The 24,785-nt window shown below is 38.1% G+C and overlaps 1 protein-coding gene across 1 annotated transcript in view; it reads left to right on the top strand.

The window, feature by feature from the left end:
• Positions 1-24,785, top strand: part of CNBD1 (cyclic nucleotide binding domain containing 1) — a 352,114-nt gene that overhangs the window by 51,829 nt on the left and 275,500 nt on the right. Inside the window, exons 4-5 of the mRNA XM_026014282.1 lie at positions 7,487-7,506; positions 12,057-12,198. Coding sequence (XP_025870067.1) covers positions 7,487-7,506; positions 12,057-12,198 — 162 coding nt within the window. The remainder of the gene's footprint in view (positions 1-7,486; positions 7,507-12,056; positions 12,199-24,785) is intronic.

Here is a 24,785-nt window from a genome sequence, read left to right as displayed (position 1 = left end):
TCTCTGTGTTTTTTTAAAGTCAGAACTATAATAATTCTGTTTCACTATTTTTCTCTAAAAAGAAAAGCAAAAATTTACATTATCTGGAAAGAAACCTTATGATAATGTTTTCTCATTTGTTTATTCATTTAAGTAATATATACTGAGTATTGACCATGTGTTTTTCTTTCTTTGTTCATTAATTTTTATTGGTGTTCAATTTACCAACATACAGTAAAACACCCAGGGCTCATCCCGTCAAGTGTCCACCTCAGTGCCCGTCACCCATTCCCCTCCAGCACCCGCCCTCCTCCCCTTCCACCACCCCTAGTTCGTTTCCCCGAGTTAGGAGTCTTTATGTTCTGTCTCCCTTCCTGATATTTCCCAACATTTCTTTTCCCTTCCTTTATATTCCCTTTCACTATTATTTATATTCCCCAAATGAATGAGAACATACACTGTTTGTCCTTCTCCGATTGACTTATTTCACTCAGCATAATACCCTCCAGTACCATCCACGTTGAAGCAAATGGTGGGTATTTGTCGTTTCTAATTGCTGAGTAATATTCCATTGTATACATAAGCCACATCTTCTTTATCCATTCATCTTTCGATGGACACCGAGGCTCCTTCCACAGTTTGGCTATTGTGGCCATTGCTGATAGAAACATCGGGGTGCAGGTGTCCCGACGTTTCATTGCATCTGAATCTTTGGGGTAAATCCCCAACAGTGCAATTGCTGGGTCGTAGGGCAGGTCTATTTTTAACTCTTTGAGGAACCTCCACACAGTTTTCCAGAGTGGCTGCACCAGTTCACATTCCCACCAACAGTGTAAGAGGGTTCCCTTTTCTCTGCATCCTCTCCAACATTTGTTGTTTCCTGCCTTGTTAATTTTCCCCATTCTCACTGGTGTGAGGTGGTATCTCATTGTGGTTTTGATTTGTATTTCCCTGATGGCAAGTGATACAGAGCATTTTCTCATGTGCATGTTGGCCATGTCCATGTCTTCCTCTGTGAGATTTCTCTTCATGTCTTTTGCCCATTTCATGATTGGATTGTTTGTTTCTTTGGTGGTGAGTTTAATAAGTTCTTTATAGATTTTGGAAACTAGCCCTTTATCTGATATGTCATTTGCAAATATCTTCTCCCATTCTGTAGGTTGTCTTTTAGTTTTGTTGACTGTATCCTTTGCTGTGCAAAAGCTTCTTATCTTGATGAAGTCCCAATAGTTCATTTTTGCTTTTGTTTCTTTTGCCTTTGTGGATGTATCTTGCAAGAAGTTACTGTGGCCGAGCTCAAAAAGGGTGTTGCCTGTGTTCTCTTCTATGATTTTGATGGACTCTTGTCTCACATTTAGATCCCTCATCCATTTTGAGTTTATCTTTGTGTATGGTGAAAGAGAGTGGTCCAGTTTCATTCTTCTGCATGTGGATGTCCAATTTTCCCAGCACCATTTATTGAAGAGACTGTCTTTCTTCCAATGGATAGTCTTTCCTCCTTTATCGAATATTAGTTGACCATACATTTCAGGGTCCACTTCTGGGTTCTCTATTCTGTTCCATTGATCTATGTGTCTGTTTTTGTGCCAGTACCACACTGTCTTAATGACCACAGCTTTGTAGTACAACCTGAAATCTGACATTGTGATGCCCCCAGATATGGTTTTCTTTTTTAAAATTCCCCTGGCTATTCGGGGTCTTTTCTGATTCCACACAAATCTTAAAATAATTTGTTCTAGCTCTCTGAAGAAAGTCCATGGTATTTTGATAGGGATTGCATTAAACGTGTAAATTGCCCTGGGTAACATTGACATTTTTACAATATTAATTCTGCCAATCCATGAGTATGGAATATTTTTCCATCTCTTTGTGTCTTCCTCAATTTCTTTCAGAAGTGTTCTATAGTTTTTAGGGTATAGATCTTTTACCTCTTTGGTTAGGTTTATTCCTAGGTATCTTATGCTTTTGGGTGCAATTGTAAATGGGATTGACTCCTTAATTTCTCTTTCTTCAGTCTCATGGTTAGTGTATAGAAATGCCATTGATTTCTGGGCATTGATTTTGTATCCTGCCACGCTACCAAATTGCTGTATGAGTTCTAGCAATCTTGGGGTGGAGGCTTTTGGGTTTTCTATGTAGAGTATCATGTCATCGGCGAAGAGGGAGAGTTTGACTTTTTCTTTGCCAATTTGAATGCCTTTAATGTCTTTTTGTTGTCTGATTGCTGAGGCGAGGACTTCCAGAACTATGTTGAACAGCAGTGGTGAGAGTGGACATCCCTGTCTTGTTCCTGATCTTAGGGGAAAGGCTCCCAGTGCTTCCCCATTGAGAATGATATTTGCTGTGGGCTTTTCGTAGATGGCTTTTAAGATGTCGAGGAAAGTTCCCTCTATCCCAACACTCTGAAGGGTTTTGATCAGGAATGGATGCTGTATTTTGTCAAATGATTTCTCTGCATCTAATGAGAGGATCATATGGTTCTTGGTTTTTCTCTTGCTGATATGATGAATCACATTGATGGTTTTACGAGTGTTGAACCAGCCTTGTGTCCCGGGGATAAATCCTACTTGGTCATAGTGAATAATTTTCTTAATGTGTTGTTGGATCCTATTGGCTAGTATCTTGTTGAGAATTTTTGCATCCATGTTCATCAGGGATATTGGTCTGTAATTCTCCTTTTTGGTGGGGTCTTTGTCTGGTTTCAGAATTAAGGTGATGCTGGCCTCATAGAATGAATTTGGAAGTACTCCATCTCTTTCTATCTTTCCAAACAGCTTTAGTAGAATAGGTATGATTTCTTCTTTAAACGTTTGATAGAATTCCCCTGGGAAGCCATCTGGCCCTGGACTCTTGTGTCTTGGGAGGTTTTTGATGACTGCTTCAATTTCCTCCCTGGTTATTGGCCTGTTCAGGTTTTCTATTTCTTCCTGTTCCAGTTTTGGTAGTTTGTGGCTTTCCAGGAATGCGTCCATTTCTTCTAGATTTCCTAATTTATTGGCATACAGCTGTTCATAATATGTTTTTAAAATCGTTTGTATTTCCTTGGTGTTGGTAGTGATCTCTCCTTTCTCATTCATGATTTTATTAATTTGAGTCTTCTCTCTCTTCTTTTTAATAAGGTTGGCTAATGGTTTATCTATCTTATTAATTCTTTCAAAGAACCAACTCCTGGTTCTGTTGATCTGTTCCACAGTTCTTTTGGTCTCGATATCATTTAGTTCTGCTCGAATTTTAATTAACTGTCTTCTTCTGCTGGGGGTGGGGTCTATTTGTTGCTTTTTCTCTAGTTCCTTTATGTGTAAGGTGAGCTTTTGAATTTGAGTTCTTTCCAGTTTTTGAATGGATGCTTGTATTGCGATGTATTTCCCCCTCAGGACTGCTTTTGCTGCATCCCAAAGATTTTGAACGGTTGTATCTTCATTCTCATTAGTTTCCATGAATCTTTTTAATTCTTCCTTAATTTCCTGGTTGACCTTTTCATCTTTTAGCAGGATGGTCCTTAACCTCCACGTGTTTGTGGTCCTTCCAAACTTCTTGTTGTGATTGAGTTCTAATTTCAAGGCATTATGGCCAGAGAATATACAGGGGACTATCCCGATCTTTTGGTATCGGTTCAGACCCAATTTGTGACCCAGTATGTGGTCTATTCTGGAGAAAGTTCCATGTGCACTTAAGAAGAATGTGTATTCAGTTGAGTTTGGATGTAAAGTTCTGTAGATATCTGTGAAATCCATCTGGTCCAGTGTATCATTTAAAGCTCTCGTTTCTTTGGATATGTTGTGCTTAGAAGACCTATCTAGTATAGAGAGAGCTAGATTGAAGTCACCAAGTATAAGTGTATTATTATCAAAGTATTTCTTGAGTTTGGTTATTAATTGGTTTAAATATTTGGCAGCTCTCACATTTGGGGCATATATATTGAGAATTGTTAAGTCCTCTTGTTGGATAGATCCTTTGAGTATGAGATAGTGTCCCTCTTCATCTCTCACTATAGTCTTCGGGGTAAATTTTAATTTATCTGATATAAGGATGGCAACCCCTGCTTTCTTTTGAGGACCATTTGAATGGTAAATGGTTCTCCAACCTTTTATTTTCAGGTTGTAGGTGTCCTTCTGTCTAAAATGAGTCTCTTGTAGACAGCAAATAGATGGGTCCTGCTTTTTTATCCAGTCTGAAACCCTGCGCCTTTTGATGGGGTCATTAAGCCCTTTCACGTTCAGAGTTACTATTGAGAGATATGAGTTTAGTGTCATCATATCTATTCAGTCCTTGTTTTTGTGGATTGTTCCACTGAACTTCTTCTTAAAGGGGAATTTTAAGAGTCCCCCTTAAACTTTCTTGCAGAGCTGGTTTGGAGGTTACATATTCTTTCAGTTCCTGCCTGTCTTGGAAGCTCTTTATCTCTCCTTCCATTTTGAATGAGAGCCTTGCTGGATAAAGTATTCTTGGTTGCATGTTTTTTTCATTTAGGACCCTGAATATATCCTGCCAGCCCTTTCTGGCCTGCCAGGTCTCTGTGGAGAGGTCTGCTGTTACCCTAATATTCCTCCCCATAAAAGTCAGGACTTTTTTTCTCTTGCTGCTTTAAGGATCTTCTCCTTATCTTTGGAATTTGCAAGCTTCACTATTAAATGTTGAGGTGTTGAACGGTTTTTGTTGATTTTAGGGGGGAATCTCTCTATTTCCTGGATCTGAATGCCTGTTTCCCTTCCCAGATTAGGAAAGTTTTCAGCTAGGATTTGTTCAAATACATATTCTGGCCCTCTCTCCCTTTCGGCGCCCTCGGGAACCCCAATTAAACGTAGGTTTTTCTTCCTCAAGCTGTCATTTATTTCCCTTAATCTATCCTCATGGTCTTTTAATTGCCTGTCTCTTTTTTCCTCAGTTTCCCTCTTTGCCATCAACTTGTCTTCTATGTCACTCACTCGTTCTTCCACCTCGTTAAGCCTCGTCGTTAGGACTTCTAGCTTGGATTGCATCTCATTTAATTGATTTTTAATTTCTGCCTGATTGGATCTAAATTCTGCAGTCATGAAGTCTCTTGAGTCCTTTATGGTTTTTTCTAGAGCCACCAGTAGCTGTATAATAGTGCTTCTGAATTGGCTTTCTGACATTGAATTGTAATGCAGATTTTGTAACTCTGTGGGAGAGAGGGCTGTTCCTGATTCTTTTTTTGAGGTGAGGTTTTCCTTTTAGTCATTTTGCTCAGTGCAGAGTGGCCAAAAACAAGTTGTATTGGGAAAAGGAGAAAAAGAGAGAGAAGGAAAGAAAAGAGAAAAAGAAAAAAGAGAAATAAGAAAAAAAAGGGGGGGGGAAGAGAAGAAAAAGAGAAAGAAAAAAGGAGAAAAAAGAAAAAAAAGGGGGGTGGGGTGGGGGAGGCAATCAGAAATCAAGAAGAAAGAAAAAAAAAAGCACAAAACAAAACAAAAACAAACAAACAAACAAAAACAAACAAACAAAAAAAAACAAACAAAAAAACCCCACGGGGGAGTATCTTCTGATTCTGTATACTTTAAGTCCCTTGACTTCCCCTGGAACTGGTTCGTGTCGCTGGTCTTCTGGGGGAGGGGCCTGCTGTGCTGATTCTCAGGTGTTAGCACTTGGGGGAGCTGCTCTGCCCCTGCCTGGTGCAGGGCTCAGTGGGGTTGTTCACCCCGTGAGGCCCCGGGAGGAAGCCACAGTGGCGGGGGCAGCTCTGGGACCCTGGAGTCAGCTCCCGCAGTAGCTCCGGGGCTCTCCGTCTGCAGGGCCTGGAGGCTCCGGGGCGGGGCCGCTGATCTGCTCAGCTCCAGGCAGGAGCGTCCTCGCTGTCCTGGGCCCTCCCGGCCTCTGCCTGTCCCGGGGGGAGGCCGGATCCTGGGCTGTGTCCTGGCGCCCTGTGCCCCGGGGCCTGCGCTGTTGGATTCGCGCTCCCGCCCCGCAGCCCCCTCCGCGGAGCCGCCGCCCGAGCCCCTCCGAGCTGCTCCCGGAGCCGCGCAGCCCCCTCCGCGGAGCCGCCGCCCGAGCCCCTCCGAGCTGCTCCGGGTCCCGCCGAGCGCTGCAGCCCTTAGGGAGCTCGGCGCACTCTCCGGGGCGCAGTTCCTCTGTTACTGTCCCAGGGAGCCCGAGGGCGTCCCCGCCTTTCTGGGGATCCTGCTCCAATTCCCCCGGGAGGCCTTTCCGCGGGGAAGGTCGGTGCAGCTCCTGCTCCTCCGGGACGGGGCTCTCCTGTCCTGGGGACACTCGCCCCGGCCTCAGCCCGGCTCCTCGCGGGCCCCTCCCCCTTGGAGGCCTTTTGTGTCTTTATTTCTTTTTCCCCGTCTTCCTGCCTGATAGAAGCGCGAACTCTTCTCACTGTAGCGTTCCAGCTGGTCTCTCTTTAAATCTCAGGCCGAATTCGTAGATTTTCAGGATGATTGGATGGTTTTCTAGGTAATTTGTTGAGGACAGGTGACTTGGAGACCCTACTCCTCCGCCATCTTGCCCCTCCCTTGACCATGTGTTAAGTGCAAGTCACACAAGGTCTCTGTACTCAGAAGGAATGACTTGGTAGCACTAACAGGCACTAAGAGGTAATAAAAGAGATATAATAAGTGTCAAAGGTAATGGGGGCTGGGCAGTTTCCACTGTAAGTGCATATGTTAATGGCAGACAATGTACTGGAAGATCAGGGCAAGCATCCCTGAGAGAGGGATGTTGAAGTTCAAGGATAAGGATAAGTAAGAGTTGGCTAAGAGAAGATGGTAAATAGTCTCTGAGACAAAAATGAAACAAAACAAAAACACCCAACTGCATGTGATGGTCTTCACACTGTACAAGTGCTTGTGAAGCTATTCTGATTGGTATACTAATTGCCCAGTTTAGTAGTGCTACCAGAAAGTTGTTGAAAAAAAATTTAAAAATCTTTAGATAATTTATTCCATATATGTCAAGATGGGAGTGGTGGTGGCTGAAGGTGCAGGAGGAGAAAAAAGAATAGAAAAGAAAAGAAGAAAGAGAGAAAGGAAAAAAAGAAAAGAGGAAGAAAAGGAGAGAGAAGAGGGAGAAATGAAGGACTGTCATGCTAGCTCATGAGAGCAATACTTGGACCTTTTGGAGAATTCTATGAAGGGAAGGGGAGAGGAAATATATTGAAATCTAACTAGTTGCCTCACCCATGGTCTGATGTCTTTTGTGGCCCAAGTTAAAGCCTTTCCTAGGACAAAATGAAACCCTGGATGACTTGGAACATTATTGTAGCAAAGTGGTGGCAATTTGTAAAAATTGCCTAAGTATGTGGGATATCCCTGCATTAAAGTGGACTGTTTCAAGAAAATTTCAAGTCTGAGTCTAAAAAGACCTCTCATTCCATGTTTACAGCTGCCAGGGAGGAATGGCAGGTTATGCTAAAGGGAAAGCCCTTTTGTCACACTTCCTTCCTGATTGTTTTGGTTAGAATTATCTAGGAATAGGTGCTGAGGAGGGTTGAAAGGCTCTGCCTGAGGTAGAGGCATTCTAACTTGGAGTTGTGGAGCTATCCAGGAGTGAGGAAAGGCAGAGAAAACAAGGGTGGATGAGAAGCAAGAGGAGCCAGGTAACTATTGGAGAAGTGTACACTAAGGAGAAACCATTGGTCCTATGCATGGAGTTGAAGACATTTAAGAAAAGAAAGCTTTATTAATGGATTTCAAGTATGCTGTGCTATCTGTGATACAGCATCTCTTTAGAATAACCCAGTGTTTGATGAACTCTGCTGAACTTACAAATGGTCTAAATATTTGGTTTAATTTAGTTTAGTTTTGTTAAGGAAAAATAGGCAGAGTTGGTTTTATTTCTGGGTAAACAAGAAATGGAATAAAGAGTACTTACAGAAGAAACACAGGGGCCGAGGTGACATCAGAATGCATTCTGGGGAGATGTTGAAATTGTAAAGGAGAGCTTTATATTTCCATGGATTTGTGTGAGACTTTAGATTTTAAGAGGCCAGTAGATCCCAGCTCTCATAATTTATATTGCATGGAATTCCTGACCAATATCCTGATAATGGAAAAATGTGATACCATCAGTTAAGAGATAGGTAGTGGACATGGTGCAATTATGAATTCAGGTGGAGGAGTCTTGTAAATGCTGATGTATTTTCTTATAAGTCCCATTCATCAAAGGCCATCTGCAACTAAGGGGGAAAAGCAACTTGATTCAAAGGGAGTCAGTTCTATGGTTTGAAAGGCTATAGTTGAAAGTTTGGAAAAAGTAGGGTGATTAAAATGGAAAAATTAAAATGATTCACACCTGGGAACTGAGAGAGTGAACGCAATAAATGCTTCTTTGTTTGGGTTTGGCGGTTAGTATATGTTGAATTGGATTGTGAATAGAGGGAATTTAGGTTGTAAGTAAAGATGGAGCATGGTATTTGATTATTATTTTATAAATATATGTTACTATATTGTTATATTAAAATTGTCTTGGATGTCCCAACTTTTTCAAGCCTTTGAGCTTCTTTAATTTCAATTAATCCTTAGTAGGTAAATACTTTTAGAAATAATTTGACTTTCTTCCATTTTCATATGGCTTGTCATATATTATGGAAAATGTATTGCTGTTTTATTCCATAGGATACATGCTAAGTCCAGCTGTTCACATTTAACTAGGTTTTCTATTGCTTTTTGGAAATGAAAAGGGGAGACTTTGGATTTGGCATAGACATTTGTTTAATAGAAACTAGGGAAATATTGCTTACCTCATCTAATCTTAAATATTCTTTCTTATATTATATGAGATGACAGGATTCCAATGTTTGCTGTCAAGAGTATATAATGGAACTTGCCTTTGAATCCTCAATTGTAACTTTTGATATGTTGGCAATATGTAGGACAAAGTCAGCACTCTTGTTAGCATAAGACAAAGCTTGCAATTTACAAACTTACATCCTGGGGATGGAATTTACCCATAATTATTTCCCTGGTTTGGCATTAGTGGTAATTAAGCTAATAAATGGAGTTAACATAGTACACTTAAAGTGGCTATTTATTTATATTTTTATGAGTCAGGCTGACTTCACTTTCTAAAAAAAAAAAAAAAAAAGGAATGAAGAATCCTATAGCAAACACCTTATGAAAGATCCCATATATTATACTGGCTCTAACTACTACCTAGTAAAATTTATATGGATTTACAAAAAAGTGGGGGAGAGAGTTACAGAAAGGCTTGGGGAACTGATTTTTAAAAGTTCTTAAGAACTATAATACAAGAATGCATGGATGACAATGTGTTGTTGTGATGACCTCTGAACTAATCAGATCCGGATTTGAATTTCAGTTCTGCAATTTGGCAATTGTGTTGCCTCAAAAGATTACCTAAAACTGTGAACTTTAAGTCTCGTCATCCAAAATGGAGATGATAATACTCTACAGTGATGTTGGAGGATTGAATGAGATAATGTATACTAAATTTTATTTTATTTTATTTTGCTTGGTGGTGGTGCTAATCCCTATCACCTGAATTTACTGAGGCTTTTTTCCCCCCTGAGGCTTTTTTTGTTTTTAATATGATCAATTTAGAAACACTGATAGCTACAAAACTCATTATTTTGCACAAAAACTATTATTTTACTAATGCATGATTGTGTAATATACCCTGGCTATTTAGACAACATTGATCCACTGAGTTAACAGTGGACATTAAGATAGATCTTACATATGTTGACACGTCTATGCAATATATGAAGATCACAATCTTTAATATCATCACTGGTCATTAGAAAAGTCTTAAGTGTTAGGAAGCTGTCAAGTGTACAGAAGTGGATGCAAATTTTCCAAAAATCAAATTTTTACTTGAAAGGTTGAACTTTATCATAAGCAACAGGCACTGTATATTGGAAATGACAACTGCACTTCACTCATTTTTGAGAAAATATATTCCAGACATCCAAGTTATATCTAAACATCCAAGTCATTTATTATAGTTTGGTTTTTGGCTGTTCTTTCAAGTAAATATGGAATGCAGTGAAAAAAGTGGATAATTTGTCCTACAAATCAGGTAATAACTCACTTTTACTTGAGACAAAAATCTCTTTGAAATGCTGTAAAGATGTTTTATCTATACTTTTCATTTTGTCATACAGAATATCACAAAGAAATGTACAGGGTCAGAGGGTTGAGATTTAATAAAATTAACTTCTCAGAAAATGAGTTTTGAATTTTGTATGACTGAATATTTTAGACTATATATATTGCATTATTGCTAGTTTTACTAGATAATGATGAGGATAATTTCTACCACTTCCTGAAGAACATAGGGCACAATTTAATCAATTAATCAAGTAATGTGTGTGATCACCAACTGTTCATTCCTTTTTTAATTTTTTTATTTTTTAATTTATTTTTATTTATTTTATTATTATTATTTTTTGTGCTTTTTCGTGCTTTCATGCTTTAACCAGTATCTCCTGGTTAAATTTTAAGAAGCTTAAATGTCACTGGGGACTATTCTAAATCTGTTGGCTGGCTTGAGTTTTCCAACACAAAGTAGGAAATCCAGGAGTCCCCTTCCTTAGGTAAATATGATGAACTTTGGCCCAAAGAATAGTAGGTCTAATTGGGACTTACCTTCCATATTCCTGCCACAAAGCCTGCCATAACCTCATCCTTTCCCTCCAGTCCATGGACCTTTCTTCTCCAGAATATAAGAAATTTATTCCACTTGCATTTCTGCATCCAGGCTGCGTAGGGGAAAACCAATCGCTTTATACCTGATTTCTTATCATTGCTGAGTTTTACTGTGCTTAGACAATTTATGAGAGTAACTAGGGATAGAGTCTTAAGTGGGGTTCTAATTCTGGAAGGAATGGTTGAGGTTCTGTGAAAGTGATAGAAGGGGAAATGGATTTTGGCTTTTAATTTTATCTTTTTAAGTTATGCGAAGCTATCTTTTTTCTGTATACATCAAATAAGTAAGCTTTACTACTAAGCTTTAACATCTGCAAACTTTAGAAAGATTGCAGAAACTCCAGCTTTACTAGCTATTAGTGGTAAGACAAATTATATAAACTCTTTAACCTGAAACTTCCTTATATTATCAATGGAGGATATTATTGCTTATTTCATATAGTTAATATTAATGAGTGTGTATATAATATTAAGCAGAACAGCTAGCATGAAAACTCAAGTATGTGTTAGATGTTAATGTGATTATTTAGTATTATTATTATTCCACATGTTTATCTTATATTTAAGTATGATTTTTATATTTTTTGTGTATATTATTACAGGCCAGTAATCTATGATCATTTGGGCTTATATCATCTCCTCCACAATTTTTTTTTTTAAGAATAGACAGCATTTGTTAGTTTTTGTTCTTAGGTTTTTAGTGACTTAATAAGAATGATTGGAGCTAGAAAAATGAACGGGGAACGGCCATTCTTTCATACATCTCCTGGGGACTTGGGTGTATAACATACGATTAGCAGAAGAATAAAGAACAATGTATGCTTTCAAGATGTTCATAATTTACCAGTTGGAAACAAAAACTTTTATTTATTTTTATTTATTTATTCATGAGAGACACACAGAGAGAGGCAGAGACATAGGCAGAGAGAGAAGCAGGCTCCAGGCAGGGAGCCCGATGTGGGACTCAATCCCGAAACTCCAGGATCACTCCAGAACCAAGGGCAGAACCTCAAACCACTGAGCCACCCAGGCATCCCTGAAACGAAAGTTCTTAAAAGCACTTTGATCATTGGTGTGAAGAAAACAAAAAAGTGTATGGCTGTAAAGAGAAGGATATTAACCACTGATGTTGAATATTTTCTTTAATTATGTACACCTAATTACAAAAGATGTTTCAATTACTTAAGACAGTTATAATACATATAATCAAGTTTAGTATGTAGAAAATATTTTTTTAGGCTTAACAGAATGACATATTTAACTGCACAATTGATGATTGATAAAAAAATACCTAAGTCATTGAAAAGGCATACATTATTAAAATGCCAAATTATCTCACAACAGTGCCTTTCTACTCTTGACAGTAAAGATTTCATGTCAGTCATTTTTGTACAATATGAAACACCATAATCTTTTATGTTCCTTTGTTCAGAAAACCTACTGAAGACACAGTAGAAGAACAACAACATGATGATCAACGTGATGATTCTCACAATATAGCTATCCATGTTAAAAAAGCACGTGGTGGCCTTACTTTATATGAACCCAAAAGATTTGAAGAGGAATTAATAGAATTCCTGGATATTTTAAAGAAACTGTAAGTATTTTTAATATATCACTTCTTATAGTTGAACAATAATTTTGAAAAGCTTCCCTTTTTTTAAAATTAGTTGCTTGCAGCCAAGTGCTTTAATTGTAATCTACCTTTAGAGCTTGATTCAGGAGAGGTAGAAATACTGAATACTTTCTAGATGAATGCAGTCTTCACCATTTTAATTTTTGTGCCATATCATGGATATATTGGTAATATATCCAGCATGGCACATCATTTTAATTTTCAGTTGCAGGCAAAATAGGTATTATTTACTGATTGTGTTAAATCAAAATTATGTTTAAGATTTCATCAGCTTATGGTTACTTGTCAGCTCTTCATTAAGCATTTCAACTATCTTCCCCATCATGGAGGCTTTAAAATAAACTTATCTCAATTACTTTTTAACTACTTGGAAGACTTTGCTTATGATTGGGTACAACTACCTAAAGGAAATGGAGAAGTAGGAGAAAGGAGGCATTGAATCTAGGTGGAGGCTGGTTACCAGAGGTGATATTGGGTTTATGCATAAATTAAAGTTGAAATGGCCATGGGAAAATGTGATAATGGAATAAGGATTGACAACACAGGCAAAATGAAGAGAGAGTGTCAAGACCAAACTTGTGCCTGAAAGACCAAGAGTATGGAATGAGAAAAATAAAAGCCTGTCATTAGTGTTTGTAGGAATACACCAAGAATTCTATGCTATAAGCACTCTTCTTCAAAATTGTCATTGCAGAGGTACCTGGGTGACTCAGTTGGATAAGTGGCTGATTCTTGTCTTGATCTCAGCTCAGGTCTTGATCTCACAGTCCTGAGTTCATGCCCAGCACAGAGCCTACTTGAAAAAATATTGTCATTGCAAATTTGAGAAAATATGATCAGGGCTTCCAGGAAATTTGGGAATAGTCAGATTTCTGATACTTTTACTTATAACAACATCAACAAAATAAACACGGCAAATGCTAGTCCCTTTATAAAAAAGTAGGTGTGAGGGAATTGTAGAGAAAGAAATCGTAACTACCTGCCATAGAGGGGTATAATTAACTGGTAAGTGACAGAAATAGAAAATTTAATAAGAATGTGTTCAGTAATTATGTTAAAAGTATACTTTGGTAGAAAATCACTAAAACGCTGAAAGTTACTGGAGCTATAGTCACTTTCATTCCATTAAACCATAATGTTGACAAAAATTGCATTGGATTAAATTTTTTAACTGCATGGAAACCAATGAATCACTCACTGCTGATTTAAGATTGTACTCAGCTGCAGGATTTTCAATGGGGTAAATCTGTCTTTCTGAAAATAATGAGGTGGCACTTCCCAGATGACAAAAGTTTGGATCTAAGATGCAAGAGAAGCTGAAGTGGCTATGGTTCTCTGGCAAGGTGTTAAAATACAAAGTGGTAAATCTAGGTTGAAGTCAGGAAGGATACTACAAATGAATAAAAACCCAGTACCATGTTAGCAATAGATTGAAGCAGGAGCCATGGTGGAAGGCTATCCAAACTCAGGGTAGAATTGACAAAGAATCCACTGCTATGTCCTTATATAGACATTTAACAACCAATCTCCAAATCCATTTAACAGCCAATCTCCAAATACCCTAGACAATAGATATTGGGAGAGTGACAATTTCCAGAACCCACTCTCTCACTCACATGGAGAGAATGGATGGGTAGGTAGATCAAATCCTGAAGTACTCCAGTCTCTCACTTTAAGTGGCTCAGAATTGGCCAAGTATGATTCTTCAAAATGAAGGTAGCAGATCTTGACTGCTACCAATGAGTGGGGCTGAGTTACAAGGGCAGAGTGAATGAGAAGGGAACTTGCTTTTATGTTTGATATTCACACAAAGCTTTAATTTCTATACATAAAATTTCTGATTCATCCTCATCTCAATGCTTTGGAGTGGACATGGTAAGCTAGTCAGTAAAAGAGCATTGCATGTTCTAAATCCACAATCTGTATTTGTTCTTCTACAGGCATGCTCTTTATCTTCTTGTCTCCCTGGTACACTAGTATATTCATTTTCCATCAGTGTGTAACAAATTATCATAAACATAGTGGCTTAAAGCAACATCCATTTATCATCTCTCTGGGCAAGGCTTAGCTGGGTCCGCTGCTCATGTCTCAACAAGGCTTCAACCAAGTCATTCATGGAGGTACATTCCTTTCTGGAGCATGAGGTTCTCTTCTAAGATTGTAAGTATTGTTGGCAGAATTTAGCTCCTTGTGGTTGTAGGGCTGAGGTCCCTACTTTCTTTCTGACTAAGTCAGGGCCTATTTAGGCTCCTAAAGGCCCACAGATCCTTGTTGAATCACCCTCTTTCAGACCTTCCCACCATGGAAGCTTAAATATTAAAAGCCAGCAAGGGAGAGTCTCTCCTTCTCCTATTCTGCTAAGATGACGTTTTATATAACCTAACTAAGGATATGTATATTCCATCACCTTTGTCATGTTATATTGGTTAGAAATGAATCATACGTTTTGCCTCCATCTGTTTATTGATGGATAAGTTGTTACCTCTGTAGCCCTCCCTTTATCTCTAACTGAACTGTGATCAGATTGATAGGCTCCTTTAGTGTTGTGATTTAATAGTTTTTTAAAGTAACTACCTTATGCTTTCTAAGATCTTTCCCTTTGTTATTCTGTCTGAAATTTTAACAAACAAATTTTGAGTAACAGTAGCCTCTTTTTAAAGAAATTCAAATATGCATGGTAAGAGTAAGAAGCTATGGCTTGGGGGTGCCTGGGTATCTCAGTTGGCTGAGCACCTGACTCCTGGTTTTGCCTCAGTCGTGATCTCAGGGGCATAGGATCAAGTCCTGGATCAGGTTCTGCACTCTGAGCATGGAGCCCGCTTGAGAATTCTCTCTCCCACTCTATCTCTCCTCTCCAACATACTCTCCTCATGCTGAGGGGGCAGTACACTTTTATTGAAATTTTTACTGGGTTTATATTCAATTGGTAAGGAATAGCATTTAAGAAGAGGAAGTATTTTAGAAGGAGAATGTATGCACTTGCTCTCTCTCTCAAAGACAAAGAAGCTATTGATTATTGATTACTTGGTGAGGTTTGGCTGAATCATACTGATTACTTAACTCCTACTTTAATTCAGCAGCTTTGAGTAAATGGTGCTAGAGGGGAGGAAGGATAAATGATTTTGAAACATTAAAATCAATAGAAAGGGCATGTCTGGGAGGTGTCTCTAGAGAGGTGGGGTTTGAGTAACTAAAGGATGCTGTGTAATTGGAAAGTATGTGTGGAGAACAGACTGAGAAAGAAAGATGAGAGATAGAAGAAAGATTTGGGAGACTTTTTGTTAAGTTTTTTATTCTAAAGCATATTGGATTGAATATAAGCTTGTCATGTGTATTAGTTAAGATTTTAAATTGTAACCAATAGAAATTGATTCTGGTTAAAACAAACAAAGAAAAAAATGGTGAGGGAGAGAGGAGAAACCTATGGAAGAATATTTTGGATAGCTCCCAAAATAGAAGAACTATTAGATGCTGGAGATGATATGAACTAGAGTAGCTCTGGATATCTCAAGATATAACACTGGATTCAACCATCTACAAGTATTTTTGGTTGGGGGTTTTGGGGCCCACAATTCAGTTCCAGGGATAAGGAGTCATACTGTTGTAGTTTGTTTTTGTATCCACCCCTTGGATAAATGCTGAGGGGGAAGTACACTTTTATTGATATTTTTACTGGGCTTATATTCAATTGGTAAAGGATAGCATTTAAGTATTTCAGAAGGAGGAGGAAGTGGATCATATACAAAGTCAAAAGTTATGAATTAAGACATGAGTTGGAAAAAAACCAAAAACAAAACAAAAGACATGAGTTGGAATTTTAATTTATAAATAAATTTACTGATACAATATTTTTACCCATTAATTAATGAATTCAGCATATACTTTTGAACTCCTGTATGTGTTTCTGGCAACATTCTGGGTATTGGGACTTTAGTGGTGAAAACACAGTATCTTTGTCCTCATGGGATCATATATCTAATATAAGAGTCCTAGGTAATAAACACAAATGTATTTTGTCAGTTAGTGATAAATGCTAGAAAGAAAAGCTAATGAAGAATAGGGGGATAGGGTATGATGAAAATGATCCAAAAAATTCTTTCCTGAAAGGTGACATTGATCAGATAATTTCATGAAATGAGAGAGCTAGCCAATCAAATATCTTAGAGAAGTGCATTCCAAGCAATGAAAGAGGCCAGGATAGCAAAGTGTTTTGAGAAGTGAAAAAGAAAAATTTGGCAAGGAGGCTAGTGCTGTGAAAATGTGTGAGTGAGGGGAAAAGGCGGAAATGAGGCTTTGGAGGTGGCCAGGAACCAGATCATAACCTTGAGTCCTGTAGACCATGGTAGGTTTTTAATCTTGGTGTGACTGGCAAAATAGGAGTGACATGTTATGATTTAAATGGTAATAGGTCATGTGTGGAGAGCTGACTTTGGGTGCAGGAGATTTAGGCTATGTGGAATTGGTCTCAGTGAGAGATGACTGTAGCCTGATTTCTGTGTTAGGGAGTTCGGTTTGATATATAGAACTTGATTTTATTTATTTTTTTTAAGACGAGCAATTGATAGTCCTGGAAGCATATCAAATTATTTGCTCAACTTGACCACTAACAGTCAGTTTCCTGGACAAATGATCTAAAGCTCTCACGTGTTTGTATTTGATTACCTTGTCTATAACACCACCAGCTTTTAAAATGCAATTATGGATTGCTTTGGTAAAAATAATTGGTTTCTTTATAAATGACTAATTTCTGAAAAGAAAAGTGACATGCATGTATATTTGTGAGGGTTGTGGAAAGGATAGGAGAAGAGACAAACTATAAATGAGCTGTGAAAAGCAGTTTAAGATCCTCTGAGAAAACTTGGCCCAATTGTATTTTCTCCTACTTTCTCCAATTAATGATGTTTCCTTTGATGGAATGAAGCATCAGAAGATCATTACGTTTCAGTGAAGTAGTGATGCAAAGCCCTTCTCAGGAATGACTCAGAGGAACTGCTCCCTGGAAGGACATGAGGATTTTTGCTTTTTAGATTCAGGCTGCTTAAAATCCAAATGCAATATTATTATTAACTGTTATTTTCAAGTGAAAGGGCATATAAAATGAGGAATTATAATCTCAAACTATGCTGATGAGAGAAAAAAAGCTTTGTGGGGTTAATTCTGTTAAAAATACAGAGTTTGGATAAAAACTGACTGATTGGGGAGGGGGACTTGCCTCTAGAAAAGAAAATCTTTATTTGAAGCTAAAAGGGAGCATAGATTAATAAAGAATTGTGTGACTATTACAAATAATTTAAATTTTTGACAGAAAACAATGATCATTTATGATATAAGACTAGAGCTAAATGAAGAGAGTTATTTGTGTTAGGAGATGAGTTAGCAAAAAACATAAATTGACAGTAGATTGATATTATAGAAGAGTAAGGTGCTTGGTCTGTCTATAATGGTAAGAGTCAAAGTTACTTTGGGATGCACATATTGCGAAACACCTGGACTTTGGAGTCTGAAAGACCTGGGTTCTAAACTAGACTCCTCTAATTACTGGTTGTATGATCTTGGGCAAACTTCTACCTCTTGATATACAATTTGCTAATCTATAAAATGGGCACAATTAGATGTATCCCTTTTTTTATTTCTTCAAGAAAGAATATGTAAATTCCTCTTACAGCTTATTAATAAATGATGCCTATTAATTATTTATCATATATTTACATTAGCTTACAAAGTTGTCAGTAATATTTTCACCCTGAAGTTTCAGGAACTACTATTTGGTCACAAATTAATTAGTATTTCAAAAAATTATATTTTTATGCTGTTCTGTTGCTTGGAAGTAAGCAAATATCCTCTATTACAATGTTTCTTACAAAAGAAATTTTTTTCACTGTGCAGGTGCCTTAGTTCATTTGGGATGCTATAACAAGAATACCATAGATTGGGTGGCTTTAAACAATAGAAATTTATTTCTCACAATTCTGGAGCCTGGGAAATCTAAGATCAAGGCAGATTCTGTTTCTGGTGAAGTCCCTCTTCTTGGTTCATAGATGACTGTCTGATGGTGTCCTCACATGAAGGAAGGGGTGAGAGTTCCTTGGAGTCTCTTTCTAAGGGCACTAAATTAGGTACTCTGAGACTCAGTTTCCAACATGTGTGGAGGTTGTGGAGTTCACAACCAACTGCAAAGTGTTGAAGAATTCAACTCAATTCTGACACTATCTGGACATATCAGAAGATTCCACAGATTAAGGGTTCACTCCTACAAGACTGCACCTCCCCATCACTCTGATGCTTGTGACAAACCCAGGCAATTACCTGCCATTCTAACTACCTGGCTAGAAATCATAAATTTCTATGACTCCCTTTTTGGATTTGATTAATTTGGCAGAGTGGCTCATAGAACTCAGAGAAACATTTTACTTACTTGATCACTTATTTCTTTTTTTAAAAATTTTTTATTTATTTATGATAGTCACACACAGAGAGAGAGAATGGCAGAGTCATAGGCAGAGGGAGAAGCAAGCTCCATGCACAGCCCAACATGGGATTCGATTCCGGGTCTCCAGGATTGCGCCCTGGGCCAAAGGCAGGCGCTAAACCACTGCGCCATCCAGGGATCCCTGATCACTTATTTCTTATAAAAGGATATAACACAGAAACAGTCAGATAAAAGAGATGCATAGGACAAGGTGTGTGAGAAGGGGTATGAAGCTTCTATGCCCTCTCAGGGTGTGTCCCAAATTTCCTCTTGTTCATATACTTGGAAGCTCTCCAAACCTTGTCCTTTTTGGTTTAATGGAGGTTTCATTACAGAGTCATGATTGATTAAGTCATTGGCCATTGGTGATTGATTCTATCTCTAGGCCCTCTCCCTCCCTGTAGGTGGGAAAGGTTGGGAGTGGGGGCAGAGAATGAACGTTCCAACCTTTTAGTCATATAGTTGGTTCCTTTGTTAACCAGCCCTCATCCTCAGGCAAGGTCCAAAAGTCACCTCATTAATAACAAGACACCTTTGTCAATCTTAACACTAAGGAAATTCCAAGGGTTTTTGGGAGCTGTGAGCCAGGAACTATGGATGAAGACCAGATATATATTCAGATGACCAAATTTATATTTCTTATAAATCATAATATCACAGATACTAGTCCCATTCATGAGTGTTCCACTTTCATCACCTAATCCTCTCCCAAAGGCCCCACGTCCTAACACTATAATACTGAGGTTTAAGATTTTAGCATGTGGATTTTGGGAGGACACAAACATTACGACCATAATAAGATGTATATTATTTCAACATAGATGTGAATGTTAAAACTGTGACTTCTTTTCTTGGGTGACAATTTCATTTTTGCATTTCAAGTTAGAATCTTTTTTTTCACAGAAATATTTTACTAAGTACTTGGTATCAATACTTTCTTATTACACTAGATTTATAAGTACTTTTTTTCTGAAATTATCACAGAAATCAAGTTTTTGTTAAAAATTTTATGTGTGGCCTCACAAAGGACATTACTTGCCTCCCTAATGCAACTACTTATTTTCACAGTCCTCTTGAAAGTTAGTTCTAATGTTATCAAGCAAGATGTCTTAGTTTTGTATCTATAAAATTATCCATTATATGTACAAGTAGAATGTTTTTGTACTTTGGGATTTGCTATCTAATAGCATAAAGAACTGTTTTGGGGAGACTTAGGAAATCAAGTGTAGGCCTAAGTAGTACTATATCTAGAAACTCTTGGAAAGGTTTCCTTGTTTCCAGTAGAGTATAAGTCTGCATGGTAACTGTTGTCTGAATGTCAAATTTTGGGTCTAATTGCAGAAAGGTAATAAACCATTTGGTGGTCTTTAAAAGCTTGAAACACAATTCCTTATTTGTCCCTCCTATTTCATCCATTAAACACTTATCCTTGCAAAAACAGTGGTTTAGTTGGTTTCCATAATATTTAAGATTGGTATGAAAAGCTTGTGGCTTGCACAGGCCTTGATTTGGCTAAAGAGAGTGTTATGAGTAGTCTGTTTTGTGTTTGCAATATTCATTTATAGTTCAATGGATTTGAGACTCTACTTCCTATCTCATGGTCTACATGGAATTTAGTTTCAAAATGAGCCACTGCATTGAGTTTGTTGCTGTACAGCAAGTTATTCCACCAACATATGGTTCAATGCTCTTTCTTCTACATTATATCCTTGTCAACAAGCATGACCTAAAACTAAATTGGAAAAAGTTCTTTTTGAAGCATTTATTATTTTGGCTAAAAATGTTGATACATACTTTTCTACTATTTGCTATTTGATGTTAAAATTTAAATAATTTGGGGGAAATGTTTGAAGATGATGGAGGAGTAGGAGTCCTCATCCCACCTGGTCCCACCAACTTACCTAGATAACTTTCAAATCATCCTGAACACCTACGAATTCGACCTGAGATTTGAAGAGAACAGCCAGAATACTACAGAGAGAAGGGTTTTCGCTTCTAGCAAGAATTGTCTAGGGCGAAATTTACTTAGGTCTTGGTTGATATTCTTGACTCAGCCCACTCACACACCATTCTGCATTGAGCAAAATGACTAGAAGGAAGAACTCAACACAAAATAAAGAATCAGAAACACTATTCTTTGCCACATAATTACAGAATTTGGATTACAATTTGATGTCAGAAAGCCAATTCAGAAGCACAATTATAAAGCTACTTGGTGGCTCTGGAATAAAGCATAAAAGATTCAAGAGATTTCATGACTTCAGGATTTAGATCTAATGAGGCTGAAACTAAAAATCAATTAAATGAGATGCAATCCAAATGAGGTGGAAGAGTGAGTGACATAATAGAAGACAAGTTGATGGCAGGAAGGGCTGGGGAAAAAAAAAGAGAAAAAACCAATTAAAAGACCATGAGGAAAGGTTAAGGGAAATAAATGATAGCATCAGAAGGAAAAATCCACATATAATTGGAGTTCCAGAGAGTGCCGAGAGAGGCAGAGGGTCAGAAAGCATATTTGAACAAATCATAGCTGAGAACTTCCCTAATTTGGGTAGGGAAACAGGCATTCAGATCCAGGAGATAGAGAGGTTCCCCCCCAAAATCAGTAAAAACCGTTCAACACCTCAACATTTAATAGTGAAACTTGCAAATTGCAAAGATAAAGAGAAAATCCTAAAAGCAGCAAGAAACAAGAGATCCCTAACTTATATGGGGAGAAATATTAGATCAACAGCAGACCTCTCCACAGAGACCTGGCAGGCCAGAAAGAGCTAGCAGGATATATTCAGGGTCCTAAAGGAGAAGAACATGCAGCCAAGAATACTTTATCCAGCAAGGCTCTCATTCAGAATAGCAAGAAAGATAAAGAGCTTCAGGACAGGCAGCAACTGAAAGAATATGTAACCTCCAAACCAGCTCTGCAAGAAATTTTACGGGGCACTCTTAAAATTCCCCTTTAAGAAGAAGTTCAGTGGAACAATCCACAAAAACAAGGACTGAATAGATATGATGACACTAAACTCATATCTCTCAATAGTAACTCTGAACGTGAATGGGCTTAATGACCCCATCAAAAGGCGCAGGGTTTCAGACTGGATAAAAAAGCAGGACCCATCTATTTGCTGTCTACAAGAGACTCATTTTAGACAGAAGGACACCTACAACCTGAAAATAAGAGGTTGGAGAACCATTTACCATTCAAATGGTCCTCAAAAGAAAGCAGGGGTTGCCATCCTTATATCAGATAAATTAAAATTTACGCCAAAGACTATAGTGAGAGATGAAGAGGGACACTATCTCATACTCAAAGGATCTATCCAACAAGAGGACTTAACAATCCTCAATATATATGCCCCGAATGTGGGAGCTGCCAAATATTTAAACCAATTAATAACCAAACTGAAGAAATACCTTGATAATAATACACTTATACTTGGTGACTTCAATCTAGCTCTTTCTACCCTGGATAGGTCTTCTAAGCACAACATATCCAAAGAAACGAGAGCTTTAAATGATACACTGGACCAGATGGATTTCACAGATATCTACAGAACTTTACATCCAAACTCAACTGAATACACATTCTTCTCAAGTGCACATGGAACTTTCTCCAGAATAGACCACATACTGGGTCACAAATCGGGTCTGAACCGATACCAAAAGATCGGGATAGTCCCCTGTATATTCTCAGACCATAATGCCTTGAAATTAGAACTTAATCACAACAAGAAGTATGGAAGGACCACAAACACGTGGAGGTTAAGGACCATCCTGCTAAAAGATGAAAAGGTCAACCAGGAAATTAAGGAAGAATTAAAAAGATTCATGGAAACTAATGAGAATGAAGATACAACCGTTCAAAATCTTTGGGATGCAGCAAAAGCAGTCCTGAGGGGGAAATACATCGCAATACAAGCATCCATTCAAAAACTGGAAAGAACTCAAATTCAAAAGCTCACCTTACACATAAAGGAACTAGAGAAAAAGCAACAAATAGACCCCACCCCCAGCAGAAGAAGACAGTTAATTAAAATTCGAGCAGAACTCAATGATATCGAGACCAAAAGAACTGTGGAACAGATCAACAGAACCAGGAGTTGGTTCTTTGAAAGAATTAATAAGATAGATAAACCATTAGCCAACCTTATTAAAAAGAAGAGAGAGAAGACTCAAATTAATAAAATCATGAATGAGAAAGGAGAGATCACTACCAACACCAAGGAAATACAAACGATTTTAAAAACATATTATGAACAGCTGTACGCCAATAAATTAGGAAATCTAGAAGAAATGGACGCATTCCTGGAAAGCCACAAACTACCAAAACTGGAGCAGGAAGAAATAGAAAACCTGAACAGGCCAATAACCAGGGAGGAAATTGAAGCAGTCATCAAAAACCTCCCAAGACACAAGAGTCCAGGGCCAGATGGCTTCCCAGGGGAATTCTATCAAACGTTTAAAGAAGAAATCATACCTATTCTACTAAAGCTGTTTGGAAAGATAGAAAGAGATGGAGTACTTCCAAATTCGTTCTACGAGGCCAGCATCACCTTAATTCCGAAACCAGACAAAGACCCCACCAAAAAGGAGAATTACAGACCAATATCCCTGATGAACATGGATGCAAAAATTCTCAACAAGATACTAGCCAATAGGATCCAACAACACATTAAGAAAATTATTCACCATGACCAAGTAGGATTTATCCCTGGGACACAAGGCTGGTTCAACACTCGTAAAACCATCAATGTGATTCATCATATCAGCAAGAGAAAAACCAAGAACCATATGATCCTCTCATTAGATGCAGAGAAAGCATTTGACAAAATACAGCATCCATTCCTGATCAAAACCCTTCAGAGTGTTGGGATAGAGGGAACTTTCCTCGACATCTTAAAAGCCATCTACGAAAAGCCCACAGCAAATATCATTCTCAATGGGGAAGCACTGGGAGCCTTTCCCCTAAGATCAGGAACAAGACAGGGATGTCCACTCTCACCACTGCTGTTCAACATAGTTCTGGAAGTCCTCGCCTCAGCAATCAGACAACAAAAAGACATTAAAGGCATTCAAATTGACAAAGAAGAAGTCAAACTCTCCCTCTTCGCCGATGACATGATACTCTACATAGAAAACCCAAAAGCCTCCACCCCAAGATTGCTAGAACTCATACAGAAATTTGGTAGCGTGGCAGGATACAAAATCAATGCCCAGAAATCAATGGCATTTCTATACACTAACAATGAGACTGAAGAAAGAGAAATCAAGGAGTCAATCCCATTTACAATTGCACCCAAAAGCATAAGATACCTAGGAATAAACCTAACCAAAGAGGTAAAAGATCTATACCCTAAAAACTATAGAACACTTCTGAAAGAAATTGAGGAAGACACAAAGAGATGGAAAAATATTCCATGCTCATGGATTGGCAGAATTAATATTGTAAAAATGTCAATGTTACCCAGGGCAATTTACACGTTTAATGCAATCCCTATCAAAATACCATGGACTTTCTTCAGAGAGTTAGAACAAATTATTTTAAGATTTGTGTGGAATCAGAAAAGACCCCGAATAGCCAGGGGAATTTTATAAAAGAAAACCATAGCTAGGGGCATCACAATGCCAGATTTCAGGTTGTACTACAAAGCTGTGGTCATCAAGACAGTGTGGTACTGGCACAAAAACAGACACATAGATCAATGGAACAGAATAGAGAACCCAGAAGTGGACCCTGAAATGTACGGTCATCTAATATTCGATAAAGGAGGAAAGACTATCCATTGGAAGAAATTCATATCTTTCAATAGTAACTCAGAACGTGAATGGGCTAAATGATCCCATCAAAAGATGTGGGGTTTCAGACTGGATAAAGAGCAAGACCCATCTATTTCCTGTCTACAAAAGAATCATTTTAGACCTAAGGACACTTCAAGCCTGAAAATGAAAGGTTGGAGAACCATTTACCATTCAAATGGTCCTCAAAAGAAAGCTGGGGTGGCAATCCTCATATCAGATAAAGCTTATCTCAAAGACTATGGTAAGAGATGAAGAAGGACATTATATCATACTTAAAGGATCT

The sequence above is a fragment of the Vulpes vulpes genome, chromosome 13 (genome assembly GCF_048418805.1).
Source record: "Vulpes vulpes isolate BD-2025 chromosome 13, VulVul3, whole genome shotgun sequence".
Lineage (NCBI taxonomy): Eukaryota > Metazoa > Chordata > Mammalia > Carnivora > Canidae > Vulpes > Vulpes vulpes.
This window is presented reverse-complemented; position numbering and strand designations above follow the sequence as displayed.